Source organism: Lemur catta, chromosome 7, assembly GCF_020740605.2.
Source record: "Lemur catta isolate mLemCat1 chromosome 7, mLemCat1.pri, whole genome shotgun sequence".
NCBI lineage: Eukaryota > Metazoa > Chordata > Mammalia > Primates > Lemuridae > Lemur > Lemur catta.
Window position 1 is genome coordinate 14,919,460 of NC_059134.1, and position 26,010 is coordinate 14,945,469.

At 54.3% G+C, this 26,010-nt stretch overlaps 1 protein-coding gene across 3 annotated transcripts; it reads right to left on the reverse strand.

Moving 5' to 3' along the window:
• On the reverse strand, positions 1-24,823 carry ADAMTS15 (ADAM metallopeptidase with thrombospondin type 1 motif 15). Of its 3 annotated transcripts, none has more exons than XR_006736255.1 (9): positions 23,507-24,823; positions 13,514-13,646; positions 12,855-13,022; positions 12,334-12,617; positions 6,943-7,120; positions 5,690-5,871; positions 5,409-5,584; positions 757-3,538; positions 1-473 (listed from the first exon to the last, which is right to left on the reverse strand). XR_006736255.1 is itself a non-coding variant. In XM_045555789.1 (9 exons), the coding sequence occupies exons 1-9, from the start codon at positions 24,461-24,463 to the stop codon at positions 435-437; spliced, it is 2,418 nt and encodes an 805-aa protein (XP_045411745.1). In that variant the 5' UTR covers positions 24,464-24,823; the 3' UTR covers positions 1-434. The 3 variants fall into 3 exon arrangements, 2 of the variants coding, with proteins under 2 accessions (XP_045411745.1, XP_045411744.1); XM_045555789.1 differs by having other exon boundaries at positions 3,238-3,538; XM_045555788.1 differs by having other exon boundaries at positions 1-3,538.
• Positions 24,824-26,010: the final 1,187 nt, after the last annotated feature.

Sequence of the window (26,010 nt, forward strand, 5' to 3'; positions counted from 1 at the left end):
TTAAATACTTACGACTTTATTAGGAGCAGGCTGTTGTCACTCAGCAGCCAGCTCCCACGTATACACAGTATACACAGCCCAGCCAGCACCCAGGTCCTCCGTCCCTCTGCAGTACACGGAATGCAAAAGAACCACACACAGAGTGGTGGCGTCTACCAATGACAGTGTCTAGTGCTGTCAGGAGCCAACTCCCAAGCTGGGGACACTCAGGTCTCTCAAACTGTCCTCAGCTTCTTCCGGCCCCCCATTCCAGTATGACGAGGTCCATAAGGGTGTGTTTGGGTCAGACTCCTCCAATCAGTGCAGGTGACAGGCACAGGAGGCCAGGGAATCCTGAGCCCAAAGCCGTGTTGGTCCCCACCCCGCTGAAGAAGCTGCTGGAGCTCCCAGAATGTTCTTCTTCTCCCATGGACACGACGTACCACATTAAGTTTTTATTGCATCGCCAGAAACCTGTGCTTTGAGTCTCCTCTCTGGATTAACGAAATGTTCAAAGACAAGACAAATTTCCCAAGTTGTCTTGGTCATACTTCTTTTAAAAAGGAAAAAATAAAAGAAAAAACACCACAACAGAAAAGAGTATTGAGGCCTGGCTTGTGTCAGGAGCAAGAGTGGTTGTTCCTCCTTGAAATGATTTGTAAAGTGACGAATGGCAGAAGCCACTCTGCTGGGGCCAGCCACCCCACTGACAGCACCTGCCTCCCACCCTCCCTTTTCCCCTGCCCACTCTGCACAGCCCCCGCGCACCCTCCTCACCGCAGAGGGGATGCACCAAGCCCAGGACACAGCGCTGTCGTCAGCTAGCAGAGCTCTGCTTCCACCTGGCGCCCTGGGTCCCTGTTGTCCCTGTGGCCCCACAGTGCTCACTGGTGCAGGGGGACTCCCCCTCGCTCCATCCTTCAGGGGAGACTGCAGCCCTGCCTCAGAGAGCTGCACGGCCCCAGCCCCTGCAGCAGCTCTGTCCAAGGGCTCCAGCCCAGGACTCAACAGGTGAGAACATGAGAACACCATCCCAGAGGCCTGGCTGGACGGATGGATGGTTGGTTTGTGGATTTTGACTACAAGGGAAAACCACATCAAAGGACTGAACCCCTCTCCCCAAGGGAGACACATGCTTTGATCTTATCTCAATGAAGTTCTTCACTGAGGTCCCGGACTCATTACCTATACTCGGAAGAAAAATATCCCATGTCCACACTGGGATCTGCACCTTCAAGAAATACCCTGCTTGGCCAAAGGAGCTCTAATCTCAAAATATCTCCCCACTTGGAGCTATAGGAAATGTCTGGGTTTCTACTCCCCTGCCATGTCTAGAAGACAGACAAGGCTCTGGCAGTTCCCCTGGGTCAAGTCATTGATTCTTGGTGCCTCCTGAAACCTGCTCCCAAGAAGCCTGAAGAGAGAGACCCTGTCTTCATACGTGGGGCCCCAGCAGGTGGCCAGGCTGTGGGAGCAGGAAGCCACGCACACACTTCTCTCTGTGGCGGAGCAGCAGCTCAGTCTATGAAGATGACAGCTGGGTGTGGTGAAAGGATCAGGGCACTACTGTCCCAGGGGAGGGACAGGGGTGTGTTCCCAGAGAGAATAATCTGAGGTAGCAAACAGTGAACCCCGTCTCCAAGGCCTGGGGAAGATGCAACGTGACGTGCCTGAAGCAGATCGCAGTGGCTGTCGGGATGGAGATGCATTTGCAGGCACGTGGACGTCCAGCACCTGGCCCTCCAGGGCACATCCCCGTGTGGTGGGTACAGGACTGTGGCCACCTTGGAGGTTCTCTGCAGCAACGCAGAGCCTATAGCACCAGCCTCATTGACACGTGCCTCTCTGGAGGAAGAAGTCATAAGAACCGGCACTTCCTCCTCCCTATCCCACAGCGACATCCCCCAAAGCCAGGCCCAGAGCTCAGCACCCACCCACCCTAACCCCAGGGACAGCAGAACCCTCCAGATCTTTCCTCACACTCCCTGTTTCAGCCACAGAATCCATCACCTCCTAAGCGTCAGCATCTTTTGTAATGGCGGCTCTCTCTTAAAGAAGGTGGCTGGCTCCCTGCTGACTTCCTACCTGCAGAGCCTCGGAGGACACCTAAGTGGCCATCTTCCCGCTAGTCCTAAGGCCTAGACATGAGAGGGAGGAGAGGCTGATCCTTTAAGGGAGGGTCAAGTGTAGAAGATGAGAAATCTCGGGTCTCCCTGGGCTCACCCACCTCTTCCTAAACGCAGTGGCCAGGCTCCAGCGACACTCGACCTCATTCTCCCCTTGGCTCCCACCTACCCGGCCAGTTTTCATTGTTCAGTCCGTGTCAGTCAGAAAAGAAAAGTGGGCTAAAAGCACCATGAAAACCCTGCCTTGTTCAGAGACGGCTCAGAGCTCCCGGGGCTGCCCAAGGGTGCCGAGCTGCTGGGCCATGGCTCTTCCAGCAGCCTGTGCATCCCTGACGGGGTCCCTGAAGTACTGCCTGGGAGGTGCCCATCCTCCAGGTCCCTCGGAAACTGGGCCTCAGCACCTTCTGCCAGCACCTGCACCTCTCCCCGCAACTGGGCCCCGAGGAGCGGGCCTGAGGTAGACTGTGCATTGGTTAGCTCCCCCGGCCAGTCCAGGAGGAAGAGGGAACCTCTCACCCTGGCCCACGGTCCTTGTCCCTGGATGTGGGTGACGTCGTGGCGTGAGCCCCTGGCCACCATCCTCTGCCCACTGTTCCAGCTGGCCAGAACCAGCACACCAGTGGGGCAGAGAGTGAAGGGGAGAAGGGGGCGACCCCGCTCAGCATGGTCTCAAGATGCAGAAGTCTAGTTCCTGGGGCTTGCGGCGCAGGTTGCACTGGTCCCGGGCCAGCAGCCGGCCTCCATGGCCCGTACACTTGAGTGGACGCCGCTTAAATCCCCGGCCGCAGCTCTTGGAGCAGTGCGACCAGGCACCGAGCTCCCAGGTCGGGCAGGGCTCCCCACAGGCCCGCGTCTCCACTGGCCGGTGGGCTGCCTCACAGGCAGAGGCCACGCGCTGCCCGGGGGAGCCCCGGCAGTCCACTGCCCGCCTCTGCAGGCCACTGCCGCAGCTCACAGAGCAGGGCCCCCAGCTGCCTGCCACCCAGCGTGCCGGGGGTCTGTCATCCGGCTGCTCCACCTGGTTGGAAAGGCTGAGGACGCTGTTGTGCAGCACCGAGGGGCCCCGGGGGTCTTTGGGGTGGGAGGACTTGTCCTCCTGAGGCTCTTTGGGCAGATAGAAGGAGTAGCGTACCCGGGGTGGCGTCATCTTCCCCACGGAGAGGACCTCCACGGTCAGGGGCTCCAGGATGGGCCGGGAAGCCTGCAGGCTCTCCACCGCCGTGCCCGTGCCGCTGTACCGCAGCAGGCTGCCCTTCACCACCAGGTCCCGCTCCACCGCCGACACCACGAAGTGCCCGTTGAGCAGGTACTTGCCTTGGCTGTTCTTCAGGGCCAGGTAGTTGTCATCCCCAATCAGCCCCTTGTAGCCGCGCTGGCGGATGTCGATGCTCGAGGCGCCTACAGGGATGGCCACCACGAAGTTGTAGCCGTGCCTGGGGTCAGAAAGGGGGATTGTGTGTCGGACAGAAGCATGGACGTAGGTCCTCACACTCCAGGATATTTAATCTTCAGTAAATTTACTTTTTGGTGAATTCTAGCATGGGAGTAAAAGCACAGGCTTTGGAGTCAGGGAGATCCCTGCTCCTTGCTTAGTAGTTGGTCTCAAATAAGCCTCCATTTCCTCACCTGTCATATGCAGCCCATAATCACACATTGGATTGTAAGGAGGATTAAATAAGCCGCAGCACATAAGCATGTAGCACAGTGCCTGGCACACAGTGAGGACCCAACAGACAGCAGCCATGGATGGGGGAGGAAGGGAAGGAAATCAGTCTCTGGTCCCCAAGCCCAAGGCTGGGAGCTCGGTGCAGTGGAAGCGCATGGCCCCGGCGGCAGAAATGGAGCTCAGCCCCGGTTCAGACACCAATTCCCTGGTGACTTTAAGCAACTCAGTGTCTCTGGGATCCAGTGTCTTCATCTGTACCAAGAGTGGGTTAAGCTCTATGGCTTCTAAGGCTCCTACCAGCTCCGATAGGCTGTGAAAGGAACATGTGCCCCTAACAGTGAAGCAAGTGTGGGGCATGTACCTTCCACTCCCCAGGTGTCCTCCCCACTGCAGGTCCCTGTGAAGGACGGCCTGGAACTCCTTATGTCTACAGCACCTGAGCTCCCAGAGAAGGGGCTGGGTGTCCTCCCTGTGGGTCACCCACCTAGGGGCTCCACAGAGGTGTTGCGTCCAGGGGGACAGCTATCTTTGCCTTCCCATGGTCAGCACCTGGACTCCCAAGTTTTCAGGGCCAACCCCCAACTGGGACCTCAGGTGCCTTGTCTGCCTCCACTTCTTCCAGAACTTGGGCTAGGACTTTCCAAGGGGAATGTGCTTGACCTCAGAAAGCTCAAGCCGGGGAGCCCCAGACTCTGGAGCTTGGGCTACAAGAGGCCCAGGGACATCTCCCAGGAAGTAGAGGCTCTTTCAGTCCCAGCCTCTCACCCGCTGTCCCTTGGCACTTTATTTCCATCTCACCTCAATCCCATCCCCAAGGTTGGGGCCTCAGACCCAGGGAGAGGGTGGTAGCTGTCAGGTTCAGCCTCATCATCGTGCTGATGGACGGGTACTAAGCATTATTATGCACCAGGTACTAGGTGAACGATTTTAGTTGGACCAACTCCCTTACTCCTTTCAAGAGCACATGTGAACCAGCCTGAGCAAGAGCAAGACCCTGTCTCTATTAAAAATAGAAAGAAATGATTTGGACAGCTAAAATATAGAAAAAAAAAATAGCTGGGCATGGTGGCACATGCCTGTAGTCCCAGCTACTCGGGAGGCTGAGGCAGAAGGATTGCCTGAGCTCAAGAGTTTGAGGTTGCTGTGAGCTAGGCTGACGCCACCGCACTCTAGCCTGGGCAATAGAGCAAGACTCTGTCTCAAAAAAAAAAAAAAAAAAAGAGCACATGTGAAATATATTGGTATTATACCCACTTCACAAGTAAGGACTCTAGGAGTCTAGAGACTGAGTCACTTGCCCAAGGTCAAGCATAAAATGGGGAATAAGCCCTGAATGCCAGTCAGTCTTACTCTAGAATGCTAGAGAGACCCTAACGACTCTGCCATCTCCCTGAATATCATCTGCTAGGTGGGTCCCGCCGAGCATTAGTCTTTACATTCGTGTTGATTTGCTGAATGAAGAAATGGGTGAGTGCGTGAACAACAGCCCTAGAAGATTATGAGTGGCCTTGCAGCAAGGGTCCGGGCCAGGATCTGACATTCCCCCTATGTAACCTGAGCTTCCAATGCCCAGAGAGAACTCCACTCACCCCCCTCCCACCCACTCCCTGGCGCTGCCCTGCAGGACCCAGACTCACATGGGCTTGGTAAAGACTCCAGTCACCTTCTTGCAGCTCTTGTTGTCTCCCCCACACACTCCACACTTGTCAAACCTCTTCTTGGAGCCCAGGTTGCCGTCGCAGCCAGCCTTGATGCACTTGCCTTGGACACAGACGGAGGTAGAGTCAGGAGTACACGGCGTACCGTCCACCACCTGCAGCACCCAGGAGGGGAAGAGAAGGAAGAGCCGGGCAGCTCAGACAGCGGCTCTCCCAAAGACCTGCTCCCTGCCCAGCTCTCTGGTCCCCAGCGCGCTCACCTTGGGTGCTAGCACATAGAAGTAGCCAGTGCCATTGGCTCGGCAGATGAGCTTGCACTTGTCCCGGGGAGACACACCTGAGTACTTGGGCACCCAGGCCACGGCGAGGGTGAGCCGGTTGGTGCTGTGGTTGTAGCCATTGAAAGCCTCACACTGCTCCTCCCGGAAGCTCTTGCCAGAGGCTGGAGAGGGAGGAAGCATGCAAAGGAGGCTAAAGGCAGTGACTGGAGGGGTGCAAAGGAGAGCCTCCCTCCCAGGGACCCGCCTGCCAGGCTCGGAACAGCCCTCTCCACCCTCAGCGGTTTGATGCTCCTCTGCAAAGCTATGACCTCCCCATCTCCAAGGACTAAAGCAGGCCGGAACCAAAGCATGCAGGGCACCGATGGAAACGCATCCCTCGAGCAGTATGCTACCTCCTCTGGTGATCTAGCCTGCAACTCCCTCCAGGGCAGGTTTCCTAAACATTTTTTGTGCTATGGAATCTTTCAGTGGTCTATTGAGACTATTTTCAGACTAATGTTATTAAATGCATAAAATAAATTATATATATATATATTTACAAAGCATATCAATTCTATTGATACGCAACTATCAATGTATTTTCAAACAAATCTGTGATATATATAGTGCTTCTTTATTAATGCATTAAATAACAAGATTCTCTGATCTGGAGAAGGTAGAAACCATGAAAAAAAGAAAAAAAATAGAAATAAATAAATAAATAACAAGATTCAATAATGAATCTAATAACTACTGTAATTTTGAAGTAGGGATGAGCATAAATGGCATTTTGAGAATTCTGCAACAACCAAAATGTCATATGAAAATATCCATGATTCCTATTGGTGACAAAGTCACAGGTACTCCTACCACTATTGTAGTTTGTTACCTAACTAAAGTAAATACTAAATTTTAGATGGAAACGTTAGTAAAAATGAAGATGTAGGTTTTTTTCCCACCAAGTGCCCTTGTCAGGACTTAGCTAAGAGGACTTGTAGGGTCTCGCTCCCTTGAGTCTTTTGGTCTCCAAATCTGTGCCTCCAGAAGGACACACCCTTGCCAAAGGTGAGCGGATGCAGGAATGGCCCCGAGAGGAACATGCACCTCTCCACTCCCAGGCTTTGTCTTGGGGGTTGGAACCTCAGCTAGTCCTTTTGTGGCCATGAATTACCCGGAGTTGCGGGGGGCGGTGGGGGGGGGCCTCCAGCCTTGCCTGCCCTGAGCCCAGGCCACTGCTGCCCTCCCCTCCTCACCTGAGCTGGGGCAGGGCTCCAGGTTGCAGGATCGGTATTTCACTCTCACCCCCTCGCAGTACTTGCCGCTGTTGGCAGGGGTGGGGTTGCTGCACTGCCTCCGGGCCAGCTGCACGCCCCCGCCACAGCTGCGCGAACAGGGCCCGTAGGCTTCCCACTTGGCCCAGGAGCCGTCCACCTGTGGGGAAAAGCCTGTTATCCTCCTCGGTGGTCCAGGTGCCACACCCAGCCCCTTAGCTTGTAGAAAAGCTGCACTGGTGCAGCCCCCAAGCTCCCATCCTGCCCCACTTGAATCAATTTGCTTTGTACCATGAGGGAAAAGATGATATGCAAATGGTCAGTGTGCACAGGGCCCACATGTCCACAGATTAATGAGCAAATACCACCTGCTCCTAGGCACAAACGAGGCTGCTCAAAAGAGAGAGGCCTCTGGGCTGTGGAGTGAACCAGACAAGTTTCCCGCTGGCCTCTGCCCTCACCACACCATGCGACTGGGCTTGAGCAAGTGGGAAATGGCCTGAGGTTGCAGGTGATACTCAGGTCTGAGGGGACAGATGACAGGAACGATGTAACCTGTAGGAAAAGTCCTGGCACCATGTACCCCGTGCAGGGGTTCAAAGGGCACCCATACCTACTGTCAGTTCATTCACAGGAGTCTCTAAAGCTAAGGCGTGGCCAGCCCCCCCCCACCAGTAAACAGTGTCACCTGAGATATCTGAATATTTTTATCTGTGAATGTTGTATAATTCAGACTTTGTACCAGACCAAACTGATCTTAACCTCAATCAGGAGCTGCATGTGAGAAAGTGTCACTGTAAGCCGTTCTACTGTTTAAGAGGAGACACAGATAAGAGTCTGTCGATTTGGCTTTGGGGTGAATTATGCAGTGAGTTGTTTTTTTTGTTGTTGTTTTTGCTGTTTGTTTTGTTTTTAGTTTTTTTAACAGGGTAGAGAGGGAATAGAAAATTTATGGCCATCATTACGTTTTTCTTAGATGACAGTAAAATGAGTTTTCACCCCCTGAACACACATCGGTTGGGCAATAGAGGAAAAGCCCGGTTGTAAAAGCCTGGGGTTAAACCTGTGTCACGGATCACCCACAAAGTGACGAACACAGAGCTAACCGAGAACTGGCTGCATGGGATATGAACACTCTAACTTCTGTCCATATTCAGCATGTTTATTCCATCTGTCCTGCTGTCGGTTCATTCTTGCTTCATTGTGTCAACACGTCTCTTTGATGCCACGAGAACAAAAACCACTCTCCTTTCACCCTGCTTTCTCCTCAAACTAACGTCCCACCTCGCCCCACCCTCTCACTTCCTGAGTCGGCCACGTTTGCTCCTTCCACGTCCTCACTCCTCAGTGCCTTGCAGTCTGGGTTCCGTCCCCATCACACCACGGGAGCTGCACTCTCAAAAGTCAGCAACGGCCACCTGAGGCCTGAGAGTCCGTGCCGAGGCCTCGTTCTCTCCAATTCTTCCGTACTTAACACTGTTCCTGCGCTTCTGAGACAATGCTACTTGTTTTTTTTACCTGGAATCATTTCTTCCCACCCACTCGTAGGAAAGACGTTCATGTGCTCCTGCCCTGTGCCATTCATTCATTCATTCAGCCAACATCTGCTGGGTTCCTGCTACACGCCCGACACCGCGTGCAGCAAGTCCCTGCCCGCAGAGCAATTACATCCGACGGGGGAGACAGAAAATAAATAAATGAAAATAAGCCGGTGCATGCAGGGAGTTGGATGGGATCAAAAGCAGGCGGGGCTGAGGGTTGGAAGGGCCCTAGTGACGTGGGCTGCTCTGGACCGCAGGGCGGGGAAAGCCCACTTGTGCGGAGGACTGAAGGAAGTGCGGTGTGAGCCACGCGTTAGGGACGAGCAGAGGGAGCGAGTGCAAAGACCCTGAGGAGGGGCTTGGCTGGAGTGAGCCAGCCTCTCCGGACAGAGCGGGCCAGGCAGAGGACAAGGACAGGAAGGCAGAGATGGGGCCAGGCCCCCGAAGGGTTCCAACAGAGAAGTGGCATAATCTAACGTCCATTTCAAAAGGATCTCTCAGGCAGCCACGGCGGGCAGTCTGTAAGGAGTGAAATCAGAAGCTGGGAGACCCGCTAGGGAGCGACTGCGGTAGTCCAGGGGAGGGGTGGCGGCTTACGGCAGGGCAAAAGCAGGTGCAGTGGGGAGAAATGGCTGGATTCCGGATCTATTTTGAACAGGGACTGCTGAGACACCAGACGTGGGGCTTTGGGCACAAGCAACTGGGACGTGGGGCTGACAAGGCAGGTTCGAGGGAGCTGACAAGGAGCTCGGTTTTACAGATGCCACATTTAAGATGCATGTCAGGTGTCGGGTAGAGTCGTCCAGGTTCACTTGCATACACCACTCCGTAGCTAGGGAGAGAGGCATCGGCTGCAGGTGTGAATTTGGGAGTCTGCAAGCTCTAAAGGGCACTTAAAGCCATGGTCTAGACGTCTCACCTGAGAGATCGAGTGTGCGGAGTGGGGAGGGTAGGCACTGAGCTGCGGAGCACCCCAGCCTCTAGACAGCGACAGTGTGAGGCAGAGTGCTCAGGGAGTCTGGGGGCCAGTGTCGGGGGGCAGTGGGCCTGGGCTCTAGGATAGAGAGCCACGGGGCCCTCAAATGCTGCTAGCAGGTCTCACAAGGTGAGGAAAGGGAACAGTCACTGACCTTAGCAACGTGGAGGCCGTTTGGTGGCCTTCGTGAGAGTTATTTTGGAGGAACGGTGGGAGTGAAAGCCTGACAGGGACGGCTGCAGAGCGGAGTGGGAAGGCAGGGGCTGGGGACAGCGAGCGGCCACAGCTCTTGCAGAGAGTGCCAGAGAAACAGGCCGAGAAATGTGCAGGGGAAGCAGGATCAGGAGAATGTGTTGTGTAAGACAGGAGAAATGGCAGCAGGTGCGTATCCTGATAGGAATAGGTCAACTCAAGAGCAGGAGAAACTGGCACTGCAGGAGAGAGAGCTGATGAGTGACGTCTTGGAACAGGCGAGAGGTCTCTCGAGGGGACAGAGTTCTAGTGCAGAGGACACGGCACGGCCTCAAACCCAAGCGCGGGCAATTCACCCACTGTGAGGGGGGCACGTGGGGAACATGGGCACAGAAGCAGGTCGGATGGCGGAGGTAGTGGGGGAGCTGGTGGGGTTCTCTTCTGATGACTTGATCACTTCTTTTTTCTTAGTGAAACAGGAAGAAAGGTCCCTAGCGGGAGGTGGACACGCAGAGGAACACGCTGGTCACAGGAGGAGAGAGGGGAAGTGTGAACCAATGGTTTAGGGGGTCAGGAGAGTGCTTAGATTAGGGAAATGAAATATTTGACTCCTGGGCAGCATTATGGGCCCACCCCAGTTTCCAGGTCACAAATTTAACCTGAGACCAGTGAGCACAATTGCACGTTTGCCTCCAGCCATACCCTCCTGTGCAGGTACAATTGAGCAGGTGAGTGAGTTGGAGTCAAGCCAGGTGGTGGCTTGTCCGAGTGAGCATGACGCAGAGAGACAAGGGCAAGTGAGTCGAGAGTGCATGTGAGGGGTGGTTTTAACAAAGGACCGTGGAGTCTCAGCTCACTCAGGAGGAGGCGAGGTCCTGCGAAGAGTGAGAGATACGGGGAGACGGTTACATCGATGGATTGTGGGCCCAGAGGGGACTGAAGAACTGTTGGATCCAAAACCTAGAGGGAGTGGGCCAGGACAGTACGGCCTTGCTGGCAGAGTGAGATCTTTGGAACTGAGACCCCAGGGGGCTGCGGTGATTTATAAGACCACTTTGTGATTTGACCCTGGCCAATTAGGGCAGTGTCCTCTGTGAAGGGCCAAGTTTCAGTTAAAACAAGGTGATGAAGGGACAGTTCAGAAAAGAGGGTGAAGACATAGTGGGCCTCGCTGACGACAGGCTGAGAATTCCAGAAAACGTGTGGAAAGACGATGCCTCTCAGACCACATTTCTTACATCCAGCATCCTCTCAACTAGTCTCTGCATCCTCCAGCCTCGTCTTCCCAAGAGGAGGAGCTGGCCATGACCCACCTGTCCCCAGGACCTCCCAGGGCAAACCCTCAGCCAGTCCAGGCGCTGCGGTCTGGCCCCAGACAACCTTCCCAAAGATGTTTCCTGCAGAGCCCGCATCCACCCGGCCCTCCAGCGTGTGGGGACCCACCCAGGACCTCCCTGCCTCGCTCCATCTCTGCCCGTGGAGATCGAACTCATCCCTCGGGCTCTCTTCACATCAAACCTGCTCCTCAAAGTTTTCACAGTCCCCTCGAATTGTCACTCATGTCTTGGCCCGTTCACCCACGACATGCTCCCATGCTCTGTCCTAGCACACGACACACCTCTGTGCCTTGCGTGACAGTTACATCTCTAGCTCCCCCGGACTGTGAGCCCCTGAGGCACGGCCCATGTTTACTTCCTTTCCCGACCACCACAGTGTCTTACACAGTTCCCCGAACACGGGGTTGTTGCCCAGCCAATGGTTGAAGGTTTAATTAAATATACATTCCCAGAACACAGAAAAAGATTTTAAATAATTCTGCACCACACCCATCTCAAGGCAATTGATGAGGTGCTTGGTGAATGCTTTTTTACAATATCACCTCTGTGCATATAAAACTCTAAACCAGGTCCTCCCCGGGCTGGGAACAGGGGAGGGGAAGGGCCAGTCACCTCCAGGATCGAGGAGGAGGAAAGACTTCTCATGCCCACCTGGAAAAGTATAAATGCCTGTACTAGCCCAAAACAAGCCCTGAAGAATATGAAGTTTTTATTGTATCCAGCTCTGAATTTGTTCTGGTTTAATTGCTATTCCTATGTATCAGAGGGGAAAACGTTTTGTTCAATTATGTTTCAACGAGAAAAAACAATCATCACAAAGAAACTGAAGCCTGGTTCAGCACATGGCGAGTTGCGGAAACCTGCCCCGGTCACGCCGCGTCTCAGGCCGAGCCCTGTTCGCCTGTGTGGCCCCCAGCCCCCGGTGTGGAACGTGCTTGGAGAGGTTGGGAAGGGAAGACAGGAAGGGGCCAGTGGTAAGCCGCTCCCAACGTCAGGTGTTCAGCTGTGGGACCGGAGCTCGTCCCCAGGCAGGACAAGGCACAGAGCCTGGGGCAGAGACCCCACCTCCTGTGAAGGTTTTTCCCCCGTGTCTGAGGCCTCACCAAGTTCTCTGACCTGCCACAGCTTTGCTCTCCAGTCTCAAGAGTAGAGAAGGGGACAGGATGACAGACAGGGCAATGGAGTCACAGCACAGCAGTGCAATACAGTGACGGTCACACAGCCAGTCTGTGATGGGCGCCTCCCAGTGGAGACCAGGGGCAGGGGAGCCCCCAGGTCCACAGCCTCCCCCAGCAGCCCCCACAGGCTGGCTCCAGCCCCCACTCACCCTGTACTTGTTGAGGTTGTGTCTCTCCACGCAGGCCCCCTTGAGGCAGAACTTGCCCTCGCCACAGCTGGTGCCGTCTGCCCAGGGGAAGTGGCGGGTCTGGCACACCATCTGCCCCTTGGCCTTGCCGGTGCACCACAGCTTGGTGCAGTACTGCATGTAAGGGCAGGGCTTGGAGCCCACGCCAAAGGCCAGCTCACACTGCTGGCTCAGGCTGTAGCTGGCGCCGGGCAGGTCCTCGGGCAGGGAGATGGGCTTGCTGGGCTGGTCCAGGAGGCAGTCACCTGCAGAGAGCCAGGGACATTCGTTAGGACGGGCTGGGGAAGGTGAGGTTTTGAGAGCCCAGAACCTAAGTGGCAGGGAGAGAATGGACCAAGGGGCAACTGGAATAGACTCATGTCAGAGCCCAACTCCTAGGGCCTATGCACACCTTAGGTGCAGAGGACAGGCTGCACCTCCAACAGTGACAGCAGCGAAGGCCCTTCCCAGCTGGCCTTGCTCCTTCCACCGCCCTGGCTTACCGTGCCCACTGTCCAGGAAGTCGGTGACAATGGCAGCGCTGCAGGCTGACCAGGGGTTGGCACGGTCGATCTGGATGAGGGTCGGGGACATCATGTGGTTGGCTCGGAGCTTTCCAAACACCTCCTCACACACTTTCACATTGTCGTGGGGCATGTTGAAGACATGGCCTGCGGGGCAAGGCAAGAGCGCTCAGTGGGCAGGGCCGGGGCTGTGCAGAGAAGCCGCAGGGCAGGGTGGATGTCGAGGGAGGAACGGGGGAAGCTCGAGAGCCTGTGTCCACAGTTTTCAGGCTGGAGTCGTTTCTACCTATTGACAGACTCCTTTGCAAGTGTCCTCAAGGTCATGTTCTTATGGTTTCTGTGCCCTCCATCAGGCTGTGGGCTCCATGGGGGCAGGTGTGTCTCCTTATTATTGACATATTCTGCCCACGGTGCCTAAGTGATGAGCCACTCTGCAGAGGTGCTCAGACCACATCACTGGCCAACGGGGCTAGAGTAAGCAAAACAAAGCCACCACCAAGACAGACTGCGGCCCCAAGAAAGGACCCCGAAGGCTTCAGAGCATGAGGGAGCAAAGACACGGGTCCTCCCACCCTCCAGAGCACCCCGTGCAAACCCAGCCTTCCTCCCCTCCACCCAAGAGCCCGCTGCAGCCTTACCCAGCTCGTGGGCGGTGGTGAAGGCTGATGGGAGCCCATCATCCTCGATGACAGAGCAGCTTCTCTTGGGGTCGCACATGGTGCCCACGTCAGCCATGCCCAGCGTGTCACACGTGGTGGCTCCACACAGGTCCTGCCGGGTAGGGGAGAAGCAGAAGCCAGCCCAAAGTTAGAGACAGTGACAGATGGGACCTGAAGGGAAGAAAGGGCATCCTGGGGACATTTCAGTCCATCCCTTCCTCACCAGGACCGGCACCCGCCAGGTCCGCCCTTTTGCCCAGGGGGTCGTGGGGCATTCTCGGAACCAACCGGGCTGAGGGAGGAGCTCTGTGGCTCGCTGAGAAGATTCTGCCCAAATTCTACCCAGGGCATTCCTCTGGGCAGAAATTAGGAGGTATGAAATTAAACTACAAGGGCCACTGCTTTACATAGAGATGGCCTTCCAGATCAGGAAAGTGGTTCTGGTCACAGCTCCCGGAGGCAAGTCGGGGTGGAAGGCGTTCCCCACCCAGCTCCGAGCGGCCTCGGTCCTTGCTGGGCTGCCCTCAGGACAACCATGAATTAAGTTGAGATTCTCAGCCAAAGAGTCACTGGCCAAAGACCCACCCCTGCCAGAGATTTGGCTTCCTCAGGCTGCGAGGAAGCAGAGTGAGGAGGACACGAGCCATCTGGACACAGCTCAATTGGCTGCAGAAGCTCCAAGGGACACAGGCTCACAGGCTGCTAGGAAGGACAGACGAGTCAAGAGGATCGTAACCTAAGCGGGAAGGCCCCTCGTTTCGCACTGAAGCTTAACTTGCCGCAGAAGCGAGAGCTTCCGGAGACAAACCCTGGCAGGAAGTGTCTCCAGGGGACACAGAGGGCAAAGTGGGGCTTCTGCGGTGGATCGCAAAGCACTTGCTGAGCAGCCAGGCCAGCAACACATCTAGATCCTTTAAGAGCCCAGGAGTTGGGAATAGGATGAGACGCTTGTGTAGTACACCCTGCGCTTGTGAAGACGTGTTGAGTCGGGGATACTGGCATTCTCTCCACGCTACCTCTGCCTTTAATGCACAGGGCTCTCTACAGTCTGCGAGAAACTGTTGCACACATCACCTCATCCAATCCTCTCAACAGTCGTATGAGGCAGATATACTGTTATATCTATTTGTCGAAGGTGCAAACTGGGGCTCATGGTCATAGTTAATTACGGCCAGGATTTATTAAAGGTGACCCTACGCATGCACTTTGCACGCATGACCCTGTTTAATCCTCCTGACATCCCCTGAAACCACTATGACTATCACCGTCCACAGACTGAAGTTCAGAGAGGTTCAAGTCCCGGAGCAGAAACACGCACCGAGTGTCTGCATGACGGGAACACGGTGCTCTTTCCTCTGTGTCACAGCTACTGGCCCCGCAACTGCTGAGACGGCACTCACAGGAAAGAGCTCTGCGGTTCCCCTGTGGGAGCCCAAGGGTTCACACACACACACATGCAGAGCTGTTCTCAGTTTTGTTTCTCTTTAGGGCTGTGTGTCTGCACACGTGTGCATGTGTGCACGTCTGCAGGCGTGTGCTGGTGCTGGCACGGGCAGAGGCGGCAGCAGCACAGCGAGTGGAGCCAGGGAGCATGGGAGGAAAAGTGGCCACAGGACAGAAAATCAGCAAAATTTAACCCAAAGCACTCAGAAGTTTACCGCCTGAGCAGTCAACTTGGCTTCCCACGGTCAGGTGACAGTCACACCTCCTAATGAGTTAACAGTTATTCAGAGGGCAACCAGCCTGAACCGGGTTCACCAGTGTCAGCAGCGGGCAGTGTGCACGCCCAGTCCGGGTTGCTGCCTGTGCCTGCCCAGGGTACTTCTCCCACCCTGGTCCCCACAGGGGACCTCAAATGCCCTTCTCTTCCCAGTTCACCTCCCTTCTCAAAGACTCACTTTCCCAGAAAGCTCTCCTTCCCCAGGGTTCGGAAACCTAGAAAACAACCACTGTCAAAACCTGGGAGGGGCAGCTGGCCTACCCAGCGGTTTAGGGAATGTGGCTGCCGAGGACACAGCGCAGCTTGTGAACGGGGAGCCAAGATGGGGAAGGAAGGATGAAGGCGCGTGCAGGGCACAGTGAAGGGGGGTGGGCCATGGGGCCCGTGTGTCCCTAGACGCTAGAGTATAGGGTCCCGGCAAAGGTTAGATCCCCGGAAATCCTAGCCTGATGGTTGTAGCCTGCAGGGGAGCCTGTCGGGCAGGCACACGCCACCCCGCACACTCACTGCTGTCCTGTGTAAGAGAGAGGGCACAGGAATAAGAACTGAGAAGCCCAATTTCTGGGCCTGGCCCTGTCACTAAGTAGGTGTGTGACTTGGGCCAAGTCCCTTCTTTCTCAGGGCCTCAGCTCCCTGGTCTGGGGAAGGGCCAGTCCTCAACCAAAACTGTCCAGTGCTGTAAGCCTCTGCTCCTGCCCTGGTCCCCAGGCACTCAGCCCCTTCTGGGCCTGTGGGTTATAAAAGGAACTCCAGAGTGAAATACTTTTAGAATGGAAAGAACCCTCGGGAAATCTTGTCTACTGCCCCAAGTCATGTAGCTGATAGCACTAACTCACATAAAAGTGCAAGGCACCCACGTGGAGATTCACCGTCCTGTCCCCATCTAGAAACCGCTAAACCCAATCAGACTGGGATCCAGAGGGCCGCTGGGACTCAGCTGCCCCGCACCCGCCACTGCGGCTGGGAAGTCCTTACAGCCAAAAGCCTCCTTCCTCTCAGGGAGGGCGGATTCTCTCTGCAGCAAAGACATGCAGCTGCAGGCCCTTCCTGGCCAGGAGCAACCTGTTCTTTCCATCAAGAAATCCCGGTTTCCCTGGATCAAACAAGAGGAACAAGGAAAGAGCTGGCAGAATTCCTGAGGGTGAGGGTGTAGCTGAGAGCAGCCGCCCTGCAGAAACCAGCGCCTTCACTGTGGGAAGACGCAGCTGTTGGGGCCAGGGGCTCTGCCTGGACCTCTCCCCCCGTCAGGGACTCCATGCAGAACCGCTGGGCCTTAGTGCTTTGAACGCCTACGAGCCGTTGTACAGGGGCCCAGTAGTGCCTCATCTGTGGCATCGAATGTCTCCACCCTTCTGGAAGGAACTCAGAGGCACTCAGATTGCCTTAACCTCTTCAGCTCAGGCACTTGTCTCCAAAAAACAGACACTGTTCCGGTTGCTTCCTCCTACAGGGTGTAGGCATTTCCCAGCCCAGCCCCCGCCTGCCTCACTTTTGCTGACAATTTGCCATTTCTCTGTGTAGCTGCAGCTGCTCTTCCAGATGACCCAAGAATTATCTTGGCCAAGAACCTAACACTCCCAGACTATTCTTTTCCAACTGTCCCTTCTTATAAAATAATTTAGGATCGGGGCCACAATTTGAATAAGTAAATAAGGATAACACCTTGCAGTGGCCTGATCTGTGCTCACCAAAGTGGCTCCAAACACACCCCCACCGTGACCCCCACCAGCTGCCTTCCCTGCAGACCTCCTTCCCACACCCTCTCACTTCCCAGGCCTGTACTGCAACGCTCAATGCTTTCCAGCAATACAGAGAGAGAGGGGCTCATAAAAATCAAACACATTAATTTTTTTTTATGTGGCAGAAGATGTATGTGTTCTTACGTAGCCAATGTCATGCTTCCACTGAAGTCCTAGGCATTGAGAGCCAGGGCCCATCTTCACGGACACGTGACAGCATCCCAGCATTATATGCACAGAACTTCAGAGCTGTCCTCTAGTTTTGCACATGAGGAAACTGAGGCTCAGTGAGTTGAGATTATGCACCCAAGGCCACATGGCTGTTAAGTGAAGAATGGGATCCTGCATCCAAAGCTGTGTTCTTTGGTCTAAATCCCACCACGCTAGTTAGGGTACCGTAATTACTGGTGAAAAGCACCCTGCACTAGTAACAATACTGCCCCTTTAACTCGTTTCCCATCTGAACCTCTTCCCTGCATCACTGCATTTCCTTGCCAGCCCAAAATCCATTTCTGTTTGTAATCCCCAAGGATGGGAGGATTGCTTTGCTAGAAGAAATAAAACCTAACAACTCAGTGCCTGGGCAATGTGACTAAGGCTGCCTGGTGGAGAAGAAGAAGGTAACACACCCTGGAAGGTTAGTTACTTCTATTAGCAGATTCGGTTTCACTGGCATATAACTCCCTCCAGATGTACAAAATGGTATTATTGCAAGAGACTGACGTAATCAAAACAACAAAAATTACCTCAATGAGAAAGAACAGGAACCCAAAGATTGCAGGAAAACTAAACCTTCTCTAAAAACCATCACTTCAAGAGAGAGCGCCCACCAAATACAATAATATCTAACATTTATTGAGTTGCTACATGTGCCAGACACTGTTCCAAGAGCTCTGCCTGTATTAGCCCATTTAATCCTCACAACAGCTTTCTGAGGAAAATACCATTATCAAGTCCCATCTTACAGAAGAGGCCCAGAGAAGGTAAATAACTAGCCCGGGGCCACACAGTGAGCCTAAGGTTGGACAGAGAGGAAGAGGGCTGAGTGAGGACTGAAGTCCAGGCAGTGCAGCCTCAGAGCTGAGCCCTCACGTGACTCCCTACTGCTCCTGGTGCACATCGCCCCAGGAGTGAAAGGGCAGGGGAATCTCTAGAGGGAAAGATTGGCCACCCCGTACTACCCCTCCCTAGAGCTCAGGCTAGTGCTGGTTGACATTGGGTAGAGAGGGTCCCAGGGAGAGGGAGAGGCGGGAGTGGGTGCTGAGAGTGCTCTTCATGCAACGTCTGCGCCTGGCAGGTTGAGCAAGCTCCTGGCTCCTTGCCCCACACTTGCACTGACACACTGACCCCGTCCCTGCTGTGCACCCTGTCTGCTGACTCCAAGGTGGATTAACACACTCCTCTCTGGGGCCCCCCCTTTCTCTAGGGCAAAACCTGATGGCAAAGAGCCAAGATGAAATGCCAGAAGAACCTAAGACTCCCTCTCCCAACCCTGCAGCCTGACAGCCTCCAAAGTCAGATTAATGATCCCAGGAAGGGAGGTGAACAGTCTAAGCGCCGTAGCCACAGGTATGCCTGGCACCTTTGTCTGCGCCGTCCCTGATCACCTACTGAATGGCAGTGCGCAGGGCCGTGTAGGGGCTCACAAAGACATAAAGAGGTCCCTGCTTTAAAAGAGTTTACAGACCACTGGGATTAGCACACGCTGGTGTCCACAGTTTCTACACAAAAACAGGAGTATGTAATCAGACAAGCGTTAAGTACACTTGCAAGGGCAATGGGACAGAATACTTTAAATTGGGGCTATCCCAAATTTAAATTCTGGCAACGAATCTGTAGGTAATTATCCAACAACAAGAAAAATATACTTGTGATAATAATAACTGCCATAATTGGGAGCCTTTTCTGAACACTCAGTAACTTATCTTTGCAACAGCCCATAAGTTAGATATCATGTCATCATCATTATCCTCATTCTAAGGATGAGGAAAGTGAAGTTCACATTGCTGATTAAGTCAATGTGCATTGCTGGGAAGTTCAAGTACCTGAATTCAAACTCAGGTCTCCTCATTCCCAGGCCTGTGTTATTTCCACTGTGCCACATGTCTGAGTCAAGGTGTCAAGGCAGGGTGGGTGGGGGAGATATGAACAGCTACAGAGAGGTTCAAAGGCAGGGGGAAGCGTAAGAACTAAGGAAGGAGAAAAACCTCCCTTGACTTCCAGACTTAACCAGTGGTTAAAAAAATAGGCCAGGCATGGTGGCTCACACCTGTAATCCTAGCACTCTGGGAGGCTGAGGCAGGAGGATTGCCTGAGCTCAGGAGTTCAAGACCAACCTGAGCAAGAGTGAGACCCTGTCTCTACAAAAATAGAAAAATTAGCTGGGTGTGCTGGTGCGTGCCTGTAGTCTCAGCTACTTGGGAGGCTGAAGTAAGAGGCTCGCTCGAGTCTAGGAGTGTGAGATTGCGGTGAGCCATGATGACACCACTGCACTCTAGCCAGGGCAACAGAGCGAGACTGTCTCAAATAAATAAATAAAAAGATTACCTCCAACCTTCCTCCCCCACCTTCCGACACTCACCCTATAAGACAGGGAACAAATCATATTCCACTCCTTCCTTCCTCTCTTCCCACCCCTCCCCTCCTCCCTCCCAGAAGGAATGGTGCTTGTTTCCATTTAGTGACCAAGAATGACAAACTCTTCAATATCAAACCTACCAATGGCCCCTCTCTCCTAAAATCTTCCAAGGCCTGACTTCAAAAAAGATCCTAATGATACCATGATTCTTTTTTATTACATTGGGAGATAAATGTGATATATTTATTATTTCATTATTAACTTCTTTTTAATCTGAACGCTAAATTTCACCGTCCTATCGCAAGTGCGTTACTATCCTTTCACATGAGGTTCCAGAGTGCTGTTTCACTCTGCACAGCACAGAGCATCGGTCTGCAGAAATGGCACTGCTGAAGCCAAAGCGAGAAGCTAGCAGCAAGTGAGTGGGACAAGGTCAGAGCGTGAATGAAGAAAGTAAAAGAGAAGAGAAAGACGATAAAGAGCCAGCCTGGAAGATCCCAAAAGCAGAAGATGGGAGCATGGATGAAAAGAGTGAGAGGAGGAGAAGGGAACAGACTGACATAAAGCAATACTAAGGCTGGACGCGGTGGCTCACGCCTATAATCCCTGCACTTTGGGAGGCTGAGGCGGGAGGATTGCTTGAGGCCAGAAGTTCAAGACCAGCCTGGGTAAAACAGCAAGACCCTGTCTCTACCAAAAATTTAAAACTTAATCAGGTGTGCTCATGCACACCTGTAGTCCTCGTTACTCAGGAGGCTGAGGTGGGAGGATGGCTTGAGGCCAGGAGTTCCAGGCTCCAGTGAGCCATGATCACACCACTGCACTCCAGCCTGGGTGACAAAGCGAGATCCTGTCTCTAAAAAAAAAAAGTTTAAATAAAATAAATAAACAAAGTGATACGAAGAACAGCAGAACAATAAAATAAATGAAGGGAGAAGCAAGTAGAAAAACCATAAACTACAAGTCCTAAAAAGCAAAGTCAGTTCAAAGGAGGAAATGTCACAAATAGCAAAACAGATGGTGGGATGGAGAGAGGGCATCCTACAAGGTAGAAAACAAGCTTCCTTCCTCGTCCGCACGTACTCTCCAGCCTGTGCCTTTCCTTCCTCAGCTCCAGAGCTAAGCAGAAGGCCCCCCACCCCACCACCCACGGGCCTCTGTCTGGCATTGATTAGCTGTCGCCACGAGGGTTCCCCACACACAGTGATTCCTGGGCCCTGCGGCCACATCTTATTAATATTTGTAGCTCCACAGCCCAGGATAGTACCTGGAAATACTAGATGATCAATAAGTATTAAAAGAATGTAAAAATAAATGCATGAAAGCCATTCCACCATAAAGCGTTACCCACACAGCACTGGACCTAAAGACCGAGCAGTTGCAGCGAGTGCGGGCCTACCGAGCCTCAGTAGTACACGCCTGGCTCCTGCTGCCCAGAGCAACAAGAAGCCAAAGAAACTTTTCTCCTCCCAGAAATAAATGAGAAAGACTCTGGCTCCAATTCTCCGCAGATCCTGGTTCCAATCCTGTGCTGACCTCACCCTGCTGTTATGAGCCTGCAGGCCAATCGCTTTGAAAAATTAGACGTGCACTCTTTCTCCACAAACTTATTCTGAATCTTTAAGTAAACTCCCCAAATTGTCAAAATATTTGTTGTATGATCAATGTGTTCTCCTTTCCAGACAGTTAAGGTTCCTGGAGACCATATCTGACTTAGTCTAGGAAGAGCAGCTGTTCACTGGTGTTCTCATTGAATACTGTACCTTCCACCCAGGGGAGTTCAGGAATGAGACGTTCCTGAGACTCTCATAATGCAGCAGGCCCCGAAGTCTGTGCTGCTGAGGAGGTGGGGAAGAGGTGTCTGCTCTAAAGCATAAAGCACATACCTTGACGATGGACCTGCCAACGCAGCAGCCCCACTCTCTGGCTTTGCCCTCTAGACGCCTAAGGGAAAGACAGCTTCTAAAAGTCACATCTCGTACATCACTGCTTCTGACCCAGTGGTCACGCATCTTGTACCCATTACGCATGGACAACATAGCCCCCTGGGGGTCTAGCACACCCCATTGAGAAACAGAAGCTGTCGCGCTGTTTGATTGCTTCTTCTTCAAAAGGCGGGACCCTTCTGGCAGCACGGCCCATGTTCCAGCAGAAGTCCTCTTCCTAGGGCTGGTTCCAAAAGCCAGCCTTAGCCTCCAGGCTGCAGAGACTGAGGTCTGTACCTTTTGAGCCAGTGAATGACCTCCACAGGGGCATCCCAGATGGGGCAACAGCTGCTTTGCCTGTTCAGACATCCTGTTTGTGGCCTTTGCTTTTTTTTCCAGCCCAGCAATCCGACTGCTGAGCTGATCTGTGTGCAGAGGTCGAAGCCACCTCCTCTGCAGTCCTCCATGACTCAGGCAGTGCTCGCAGGGGCTGGGCAGTGGCAGCTCAGCAGACCTCACTTGGAAGAATGAGAGCAAGGAAATAGACTCAGGCCAAAGACCTCCCTAGAGAAACCAGGTGGTGGGAGGAGAAGAAGGCTGGGAAAGGAGGAAGTTCGACTCCAGAAAGGGACTAGCTGTGCCAAATGGGTTACTGTGGAAGACTCCAGCTCCAGCCCGTGTGCGCCAGTCCAGCTTTGAGTGGCCATGTGGAAACAGTGGAGTTTTAGAGCCCCAGAAGTAACCAAGGATTCTCTGCCATCCCCAGAATGCTGTGGTTATGATAATGACAAAACAAGAGCATGGCATGGATTAAAGTCACAACCCCTAAAATCAGAGGAAGCAGATCATTTGGAAGGCCCTTTTCCTCCCAGCCTCTTGTATCTGAGAAATCTCAAAATCCAAAAACTTTACAGTGCCTGATCACTCCAACACCTATGATTCTAAAGGTTTACAGATGCATAGCTTATTTGAGACAGAATACCAGGCAAAGACTTGAAAAGGGCAGAGCTGCTTTCCCGGTGTCGGTCCCACTTTCTAATCCCAACACTCAGTATCCTTCTCACCCTGCAGCTGGAGTCTCCAGATGTTCTTGACTAAGCTCACATCGCTTCCACCCCAGCAAGGTTAGAAGGTAGAGCCCTGCAGTCAAGTGTGGTCATAAGAATTTTAGCGAATTGGGAGCAGGAGGAACCTTGCCTTCTCTGCTCTGCAAACGAGTCACCCTTGACAGCATTTGGACAGATTGGAAGAAGAGATTTTCCCAACTCAGCTCCAAGTGAAACTCCAAGTGAAACAGACCCAGCCCCAAACAGGTGCCCTAACTAAACTGCCTGTTCGGAACAATCTGGAAGCCCCTGGACAAGGCCCAGCAGAGAAGGGAGCAGGAGCAACAGCAGTGAAGGAGGGATGCTCCCAGCACTTGTCTGGCCTTTTACTGCAACCCACAAAATATCCCAATGATTCCCTCCATCCAAATCCAGGTTTTCCCGGCCCAAGACAGAGCGAGGACAACATGTTACCCGCAGGAAATGTAGCAGGTGCTGACCTTGGATCACCTTGCAGTTCTACAGCCAGTGAAAGGAAGCCTCGGAAGAGGTAGGTGCCTGAGAGGACTTAGACGCCCCATAAACTGGGGCGGACGGTTCCCGCCTCTTCAACACCATCCTCACAGCGCCTCCTATCGGCTGTGGAGACAAACTGCGGCTCCGGGGCGGCAACTTCCTGGGTTCCAGCCCCTTAGCGCCCGATCCAGGAGGCGCTGATTGGCCGCGCCAGGCCACCACCTTCGGAAAGAGCGGCGCTCCTGCAGCGGCCCAGATGCACGTGAGCCCGAGCTCCGCGGAGCCTGGAAGAGGTCTCTCCCTGGATGCTCCAAAGTTGGAGTGGAAGAGATCAATGAAATTTAAATTCGGGGACACTGCGCGGCACAAAGGAGATTTGAAGCGCTAAGGGTAGTGACCCTAAGAGAACGGGGCTATCTGTGTCCAAAGAGGTGGCAGATCAACTCACCTGCCTGGTGAAGAGGATGGCGGTGTCCCAGTACTCAGGGTGCTTGTCACTCACTTTGTTCAGCTTCTTCTGCCAGGCGCAGAAGTTGCGCAGAGTCAGGGCCGCGTTGCCCGTAACCTTGGGCCCGGTGTCACGGTCTCCGAGAAGCAGCACCTTGACCACGACGATGTTGATGGGGTTGAGGATGCTGGGGTGGCGGTAGAGTCGCGCCGCCGTGGCCAGCAGTGTCAGCAGATAATGTTCCAAGTCCTCGCGGTGGAACTTCACCATTGACTCGTCCGCCACCACCAGCGTCTCCACGTACCGCGGGATAGACACGAAGCGCTTGGCGCGCCCAGACCTGCGCCGGCTGCGATTCTCCCCCAAGCGCGCCCGCTGCGGCTTGTAAGGGTCCAGGGCCCGCAGGATGGCCGGGTTCCAGCCTGAGGCCACCCCGCAGCGAGAGGTGGGGTCTCCGGAAGGCCCGCCGGGGGCACCTCGGCGCTGGAGGAGGTGTGCGCCCTGGCTGTTGCGCTGCGCCGCCGGCGCGCTCGCGTTGGGCAGCGGGCTAATGACATACTCGGCGCCTCGGTAGCCGAAGGCTCCGCGTAGCCCCCCGCACAGACTCACAGCGGCGAACGAGTCGGGCTCGGCGTTCACGTCCCCGGAGTAGAAGCAGCGTCGCAGGTCTGAAGAGCTCCCGGTGAGCCCCTGGAGGGGGACTCCCAGATGCTCAGTGGCGAAGGCGGGCGCCAGAAACTGAGCATCCGGCGTCAGGTGTAGGTAAAAGTCCTCCTGAAATGCTGTGATCTGAAAAATGAGTCCCTGATCCCCGGAGTCCTCGGGACCCCCCCGATAGTAGTGGCGGCCGTTGATGTCCGGGTCCAGCCGGATGGGAACGACTACCTCGCGCTCTGGCTCAGAGCCGCCAGCGGGTGGCCCGGCGAAAGCCAGGGTTAGGATGCCCAGCAGAAGCATGGCGCCGGGCCGCGCACAGCCGCGCTCTGGGAAGGGGCTTGGCCGGGCTGCCCGACCGCCGACACGGGCTCCGTGCAGCCAGCACACTGGAACCACCAACGCTCCGGGTCAGCCGGCAGCTCCCAGAGAGGAGAGCAAAGGGAGGGAGACTCCTCCGATAGCAGCGAGCGCGCACCGGGCAGCCCGCGCCTCCTACCTGTGCCTTTCCAAGCAAAGCGCGCCCTGGGAGCTTAAGTGCAATCGCTGTCAAGTGCAAGGACGAAAATTTGCAGCCGAGAACTAGCGGGAGGTGCCGGGCGGCTTCTCGAAACCGCAGCCACTCGCAGCGCAGCAAACCAGGCGCTGGGTGAGCCTATTAAAGGCCCCCTCCTCTTTGGACTGCCCAGTCGGCGCCCCTCCCCTCTTTCCCCTCCCAGCCTCCCAGAGCTCGCAGCCCCGAGCCTCCAGGGGCCACCCGAGAACTCAGTCCCGCCTCCAGAGCGGAGAGCCACTTGGCGGGGAGGGAGTGGCGTTGAGCTCAGGCAGGAGGCGTGGGCTGGCCGGAGAAACCAGTGCTGGAGTCTAGGTTCGCGTTTTGCCCTCGGTTATGCCCCAGTGCCTTGACACATCAGTTACTGCTGCCCCGGTGGACATCTACCCGTCCTCTGGGTCTTAACCTTTATCTCGAGACAGCTCAGGTCAGGAGTGAGGAATGAGGACTTCCCACTGACCCCTCCCCAGGCCCTCCTCCTCTGTCCTGTTGCAACATTCCTGCTGTTTCTTAATCACAGCGTCCCCCTAGAAGACCCAGAATCAAGAATTCTCCCTGTAAATGTCCTATTGCCAGAAGAGCAACTTCCCAGGAACGTGGAGAGCCCTTCTCTCAAACCCAGGGCCGCCTGGGCCCAGCATCTGCCCTGGGGTCGTGGTGTGCTGTATGAGCTGCAGACTGTTCAATTTTCAGGAATTTTGCCAGCCAGCTGTTAAATAGCCATTTTTAATTAAATTATATAAACTTACAATTAAACAAATTCTATTTTAAACAAAGGCAATCAATACTCAAAACCCATCTCTTCCTAAGTATTTTACTTATTATCTATGATCTTGAGCCACCAGAGCCACCAACCCTCTGGGACAGTGGTCAAAGCCCAGAAAAGAGAGCAGGGGGAGGTGGAACGTGAGGGAAACACTAAGTGGAGTGCCACTCTGCACCTCCCCGCTCAGGGCCATCACAACCAACGCTTGACAAAGAGCTCTGGTGGATTTACACCACCCGAATAGGCAAATGCTACCAATCAGGGGTTGCGGGCTGGGGGAGACGAGTCCAGGTTAGACACTTACCTGCATGAAGGGGATGTGGAGAGCAGGTGCTGGGGCTGCAGGTACAAGAGAAAGGGCTTGTCTTCCTGCCAGGAAGGGGCCGAGGGACTGGCAGACAGTAGAAACATCAGGCGGTGCTTCTTCCATGGGATTCTCTGCTTTGATTGCTGCCAAGTGTCGGCCAGGGCACTGGTCGAGGCCGAGCGTGGATCAGCTGGAGAAGACACGATAAGCTGTAAGTCCTCACC

Coding starts and splice junctions, on each gene's coding strand:
- ADAMTS15 (XM_045555788.1), bottom strand. CDS start 24,463: ATGCTTCTGCTGGGCATCCTAACCCTGGCTTTCGCCGGGCCACCCGCT. Junction 13,647..23,506: donor CCATCCTCTTCACCAGGCAG/GTGAGTTGATCT, acceptor CCTACCCGGCAG/GACCTGTGTGGAGCCACCAC. Junction 5,585..5,689: donor TCTATGTGCTAGCACCCAAG/GTGAGCGCGCTG, acceptor TGGGTGCTGCAG/GTGGTGGACGGTACGCCGTG.